This window comes from Nilaparvata lugens, chromosome X (assembly GCF_014356525.2).
Source record: "Nilaparvata lugens isolate BPH chromosome X, ASM1435652v1, whole genome shotgun sequence".
NCBI classification, from domain to species: Eukaryota; Metazoa; Arthropoda; class Insecta; order Hemiptera; family Delphacidae; genus Nilaparvata; species Nilaparvata lugens.
Window position 1 is genome coordinate 73,679,050 of NC_052518.1, and position 7,563 is coordinate 73,686,612.

At 36.0% G+C, this 7,563-nt stretch overlaps 2 protein-coding genes across 2 annotated transcripts; both read left to right on the top strand.

Annotated features, from left to right (window-relative positions):
* Positions 1–372: 372 nt before the first annotated feature.
* LOC120354658 lies at positions 373–813 on the top strand. The gene has a single exon (XM_039442041.1). The coding sequence runs from the start codon at positions 373–375 to the stop codon at positions 811–813; it is 441 nt and encodes a 146-aa protein (XP_039297975.1).
* Positions 814–1,913: 1,100 nt separating this feature from the next.
* On the top strand, positions 1,914–2,354 carry LOC120354659. The gene has a single exon (XM_039442042.1). It carries the CDS (start codon positions 1,914–1,916, stop codon positions 2,352–2,354), a length of 441 nt encoding a protein of 146 aa, XP_039297976.1.
* The last annotated feature ends 5,209 nt before the right edge of the window (positions 2,355–7,563 follow it).

Here is a 7,563-nt window from a genome sequence, read left to right on the forward strand (position 1 = left end):
GCTGATGATGTCACACATATAGGGAACAGCTGCTGTTGTAGCCAGCCTGTTAGATTATGATTACTATCAAAGTAACATAAGTTGAAAGATATGCTGAAGATGTCAGACATATGGGGTGACAGCCGCTACTGGAGCCAGCCTGTTAGATTATGATTACTATCAAAGTAACATAAGTTGAAAGATATGCTGATGTTGTCAGACATATAGGGAACAGCTGCTATTGTAGCCAGCCTGTTGGGTTATGATTACTATCAAAGTACATAAAAACAGTCAATGTGGACTATGTTTACCGAACGGGGATCTTATAAGTGGATAGATATAATTGATTGCTTAGTTTCCAAATACAATGAAAAGGTGCATAGAACAATTGGAATGCGGCCCATCGGAGTAAATGAAAAACATGAGCAACTACTTTTGGACAAAATTGCTGAAAATCGTCGTAAACTCCGTCAAAAACTGACAACAAAGGTGGTAGTGCCAAATTTCTATCCAGGACACTGGCAGAAAATTGAGCCCGGTGACAGAGTTCGTATAAGCAAGTATAAAATGATATTTGACAAGGGCTACCTTCTGAATTGGACAAACGAACTGTTCACAGTCACACGTGTAAGACCAACACTCCCTGTAACCTATGAATTGGAAGACTACCATAAACAACCTATAAAAGGAGGATTCTATGCTGAGGAGCTGTTAAAGACCACTGTGCCCGAAGTGTTTGAAATCGATAAAGTTATAAAGAGACAGGGTAATAAGCTGTTAGTTGGAAAGGTTATGATAATAGTTATAATTCTTGGATCAATCGTTCTGATCTGATCTGATAATGATGATAAGAAGAAGAAGAGGTGTACACCATATCTCCATCACACTCTACATCACCCTCAATAGCTTGCAGTAGTGCCAACCAGTTAACTTTGTTTTTCATCAGCTAACCATCATTATCATCTTACAAAAATGTGCTGTTCGGATAGAGAAAAAAAGTCTAATTGTTTGAGTCAAAATTGTTGTCAATACACAAGTGGTACAAGGTGGATTGTAGAAGTTGTGTTTGATTTCAACAATACACATATTAGAGAACCATTTGGTTCTGCAGAGAATTTCCTAGGCATAATGAGCAATACTTTCTTCCATGCCACCAGTATCCATTCTTTTAACAATGGTCAAGGATTAGTTATCGATTTTCCCACAAGTAGAACATATTGTGAAATGGTAGAAGCCATTGACCCTGAACTACATGCTTGGGTTATTATAAATATTTACTTGATATAGTCTTTGTTTATAAATATAAAGGTAATACCTATTTGTAAACCATTTCATTTTTGTGTGCTATTGGTATTATTGGTGGAAAAAGAAGTGGTGTTTTTCATAATGGAGAATGAGAAGAGGAGAAAAAAGATTGACAATGAAAAAACTGTAATAGCCAAGGAACTACACAAACCAGCTTTGAAAAACTACCCTACAAGACAGGTTACATTGAAGGGGCTAAAAGGTTTACTACAAGCTGACTTGGTTGAAATGATTCCATACTCACATAACAACAAAGGCTACAAATACATTTTAACAATAATAAATTGTCTGAGCAAGTTTGCACATGCAGTACCAATTAAAAAAAATCAGCCAATGAGATAGTCGATGCATTTATTCCTATACTCGATAGACATGGCAGCACACATAACCTTCAAACTGACAGTGGAAAAGAATTTATAAACTCAAAGTTTCCCAATCTAATGAAACGCTATAATATTATTCACTATACTAGCTATTCTGATAAGAAAGCCTCAATTATCGAAAGATTCAATAGGACATTAAAACAGTCAATGTGGACTATGTTTACCGAACGGGGATCTTATAAGTGGATAGATATAATTGATTGCTTAGTTTCCAAATACAATGAAAAGGTGCATAGAACAATTGGAATGCGGCCCATCGGAGTAAATGAAAAACATGAGCAACTACTTTTGGACAAAATTGCTGAAAATCGTCGTAAACTCCGTCAAAAACTGACAACAAAGGTGGTAGTGCCAAATTTCTATCCAGGACACTGGCAGAAAATTGAGCCCGGTGACAGAGTTCGTATAAGCAAGTATAAAATGATATTTGACAAGGGCTACCTTCTGAATTGGACAAACGAACTGTTCACAGTCACACGTGTAAGACCAACACTCCCTGTAACCTATGAATTGGAAGACTACCATAAACAACCTATAAAAGGAGGATTCTATGCTGAGGAGCTGTTAAAGACCACTGTGCCCGAAGTGTTTGAAATCGATAAAGTTATAAAGAGACAGGGTAATAAGCTGTTAGTTGGAAAGGTTATGATAATAGTTATAATTCTTGGATCAATCGTTCTGATCTGATCTGATAATGATGATAAGAAGAAGAGGAGGAGGAGGAGAAGGAGGAGGAGGAGGAAAAGGAAAAAGTAAAAGAAGAAATAGTGTACTTGAACTTGTTGAAACTAAACAAAAGCTACCAGTTATCGATTTTGATTGTATTGTTAGTAGGAATTTGAAACAACAGGGAAAAAGACAACTACGACACAGTTCTCTATTTCCAAATCATGTAAGATGCATTATATGTGGACCATCAGGCTGTGGTAAAACAAACGTTCTATTCAACATATTATTCAATCCAAATGGTATTTGATTCTCAAATATTTACATATTTTCCAAAACAACATTTCAAGATAAATACAAATTTTTACGTGCCGTAATGAGTGGTCTTGCACCAGAACTCAGTTACATAACTATCAAAGTAACATAAAATACATTCACAATGAGTCAGATATGCTGATGTTGTCAGACATATAGGGAACAGCTGCTGTTGTAGCCAGCCTGTTAGGTTATGATTACTATCAAAGTAACATAAAATACATTTACAATGAGTCAGATATGCTGATGTTGTCAGACATATAGGGAACAGCTACTATTGTAGCCAGCCTGTTAGGTTGTGATCACTATCAAAGTAACATAAAATACATTTACAATGAGTCAGATATGCTGATGTTGTCAGACATATAGGGAACAGCTGCTATTGTAGCCAGCCTGTTAGGTTATGATTACTATCAAAGTAACAAAAAAATTCATCTACAATGAGTGAGATATGCTGATGTTGTCAGACATATAGGGAACAGCTGCTGTTGTAGCCAGCCTGTTAGGTTATGATTACTATCAAAGTAACATAAAATACATTAACAATGAGTCAGATATACTGATGTTGTCAGACATATAGGGAACAGCTGCTATTGTAGCCAGCCTGTTAGGTTATGATTACTATCAAAGTAACAAAAAAATTCATCTACAATGAGTGAGATATGCTGATGTTGTCAGACATATAGGGAACAGCTGCTGTTGTAGCCAGCCTGTTAGGTTATGATTACTATCAAAGTAACATAAAATACATTAACAATGAGTCAGATATACTGATGTTGTCAGACATATAGGGAACAGCTGCTGTTGTAGCCAGCCTGTTAGGTTATGATTACTATCAAAGTAACATAAAATACATTCACAATGAGTCAGATATGCTGATGTTGTCAGACATATAGGGAACAGCTGCTGTTGTAGCCAGCCTGTTAGATTATGATTACTATCAAAGTAACATAGGTTAAATCAAATCAAATGTTTTTATTGTCATTCACAATTATACATGTATTGACAAAGTCATGAAAACGAAGCAGAGTCCTTAGTCTAAAGCCGAGGTGAATAAAAACATAAAATATATAGAATTTAAACATTAAAAATGAAAAAAAGCAATAAAAATAACACCAGGACAGACAATAATATTTGGAATTGAATAACAGAATTGATTGAAACAACACTTCAGCACTTCTAATACTTAACACTGAATAATTGTATGTGGATGCTCAAAGAATTCCTCAATGTCATAGAAAGGATTTTCACTCAGCCAAATATCCAATTTATTGAGAAAAGTCATATTATCATATTTGTTAATGGACCCCAACAAACTATTGTAAACCTTTTTGTACATTATACAGTGACTATTAAGTGATGTACTTAATCTGCAATATTGGAAATTCATTTTACCCCTATTACGTGTGCTGTGTGAGTGGACATGTTCATTAAGAGTTGTTTCTGGTAATTTCTATAGAGAGTAAGGTTGAAAGATATGCTGATGATGTCAGACATATAGGGAACAGCTGCTATTGTAGCCAGCCTGTTAGGTTATGATTACTATCAAAGTAACATAAGTTGAATTTACAATGAGTCAGATATGCTGATGTTGTCAGACATATAGGGAACAGCTGCTGTTGTAGCCAGGCTGTTAGGTTATGATTACTATCAAAGTAACATAAAATACATTTACAATGAGTCAGATATGCTGATGTTGTCAGACATATAGGGAACAGCTGCTGTTGTAGCCAGCCTGTTAGGTTATGATTACTATCAAAGTAACATAAAATACATTTACAATGAGTCAGATATAGTGATGTTGTCAGACGTATAGGAAACAGCTGCTGTTTTAGCCAGCCTGTTAGATTATGATTACTATCAAAGTAACATAAAATACATTTACAATGAGTCAGATATGCTGATGTTGTCAGACATATAGGGAACAGCTGCTGTTGTAGCCAGCCTGTTAGATTATGATTACTATCAAAGTAACATAAGTTGAATTTACAATGAGTCAGATATGCTGATGTTGTCAGACATATAGGGACAGCTGCTGTTGTAGTCAGCCTGTTAGATTATGATTACTATCAAAGTAACATGAGTTGGAAGATATGCTGAAGATGTCAGACATATAGGGACAGCTGCTGTTGTAGTCATCCTGTTAGGTTATGTTTACTATCAAAGTAACATAAAATACATTACAATGAGTCAGATATGCTGATGTTGTCAAACATATAGGGAACAGCTGCTATTGAAGCCAGCCTGTTAGGTTATGATTACTATCAGAGTAAAATAAAATATATTTACAATGAGTCAGAAATGCTGATGTTGTCAAACATATAGGGAACAGCTGCTGTTGTAGTCAGCCTGTTAGGTTATGATTACTATCTAAGTAACATAAAATACATTACAATGAGTCAGATATGCTGATGTTGTCAGACATATGGGGAACAGCTGCTGTTGTAGCCAGCTTGTAAGATTATGATTACTATCAAAGTAACATGAGTTGGAAGATATGCTGATGATGTTGGACATATGGGGTACAGCCACCACTTGAGCCAGCCTGTAAGATTATGATTACTATGAAAGTAACATAAGTTGAAAGATATGCTGATGTTGTCAGACATATGGGGAACAGCTGATGTTGTAGCCAGCCTTTTAGATTATGATTACTATCGAAGTAACATAAGTTGAAAGATATGCTGAAGATGTCAGACATATGGGGTGACAGCCGCTACTGGAGCCAGCCTGTTAGATTATGATTACTATCAAAGTAACATAAGTTGAAAGATATGCTGATGTTGTCAGACATATAGGGAACAGCTGCTATTGTAGCCAGCCTGTTAGGTTATGATTACTATCAAAGTAACATAAAATACATTTACAATGAGTCAGATATGCTGATGTTGTCAGACATATAGGGAACAGCTGCTATTGTAGCCAGCCTGTTAGGTTATGATTACTATCAAAGTAACATAAAATACATTTACAATGAGTCAAATATGCTGATGTTGTCAGACATATAGGGAACAGCTGCTGTAATAGACAGCCTGTTAGATTATGATTACTATTGGAGTAACATAAGTTGAAAGATATGCTGATGATGTCAGACATATAGGGAACAGCTGCTGTTGTAGCCAGCCTGTTAGTTATGATTACTATCAAAGTAACATAAGTTGAAAGATATGCTGATGATGTCAGACATATGGGGTACAGCCACTACTAGAGCCAGCCTGTTATATTATGATTACTATCGAAGTAACATAAGTTGAAAGATATGCTGATGATGTCACACATATAGGGAACAGCTGCTGTTGTAGCCAGCCTGTTGGATTATGATTATCATCAAAATAACATAAAATACATTACAATGAGTCAGATATGCTGATGTTGTCAGACATATGGGGTGACAGCCACTACTGGAGCCAGCCTGTTAGATTATGATTACTATCAAAGTAACATAAGTTGAAAGATATGCTGATGATGTCACACATATAGGGAACAGCTGCTGTTGTAGCCAGCCTGTTAGATTATGATTAATATCAAAGTAACATAAGTTGAAAGATATGCTGAAGATGTCAGACATATGGGGTGACAGCCGCTACTGGAGCCAGCCTGTTAGATTATGATTACTATCAAAGTAACATAAGTTGAAAGATATGCTGATGTTGTCAGACATATAGGGAACAGCTGCTATTGTAGCCAGCCTGTTAGGTTATGATTACTATCAAAGTAACATAAAATACGTTTACAATGAGTCAGATATGCTGATGTTGTCAGACATATAGGGAACAGCTGCTATTGTAGCCAGCCTGTTAGGTTATGATTACTATCAAAGTAACATAAAAAACATTCACAATGAGTCAGATATGCTGATGGTTGGAAGATATGCTGATGATGTCAGACATATGGGGTACAGCCACTACTAGAGCCAGCCTGTTATATTATGATTACTATCGAAGTAACATAAGTTGAAAGATATGCTGATGATGTCACACATATAGGGAACAGCTGCTGTTGTAGCCAGCCTGTTGGATTATGATTACTATCAAAGTAACATAAGTTGAAAGATATGCTGAAGATGTCAGACATATGGGGTGACAGCCACTACTGGAGCCAGCCTGTTAGATTATGATCACTATCAAAGTAACATAAGTTGAAAGATATGCTGATGATGTCACACATATAGGGAACAGCTGCTGTTGTAGCCAGCCTGTTAGATTATGATTAATATCAAAGTAACATAAGTTGAAAGATATGCTGAAGATGTCAGACATATGGGGTGACAGCAGCTCTTGGAGCCAGCCTGTTAGATTATGATTACTATCAAAGTAACATAAGTTGAAAGATATGCTGATGTTGTCAGACATATAGGGAACAGCTGCTATTGTAGCCAGCCTGTTAGGTTATGATTACTATCAAAGTAACATAAAATACATTAACAATGAGTCAGATATGCTGATGTTGCCAGACATATAGGGAACAGCTGCTGTTGTAGCCAGCTTGTTAGATTATGATTACTATCAAAGTAACATAAGTTGAAAGATATGCTGAAGATGTCAGACATATAGGGAACAGCTGCTGTTGTAGCCTGCCTGTAAGGTTATGATTACTATCGAAGTAACAAAAAATACATTGACAATGAGTCAGATATGCTGATGTTGTCAGACATATAGGGAACAGCTGCTGTTGTAGCCAGCCTGTTAGGTCATGATTACTATCAAAGTAACATAAGTTGAAAGATATGCTTAAGATGTCAGACATATGAGGTGACAGCCACTACTGGAGCCAGCCTGTTAGATTATGATTACTATCAAAGTAACATAAAATACATTCATTATGAGTCAGATACGCTGATGTTGTCAGACATATAGCGAACAGCTGCTATTGTAGCCAGCCTTTTAGGTTATGATTACTATCAAAGTTACATAAG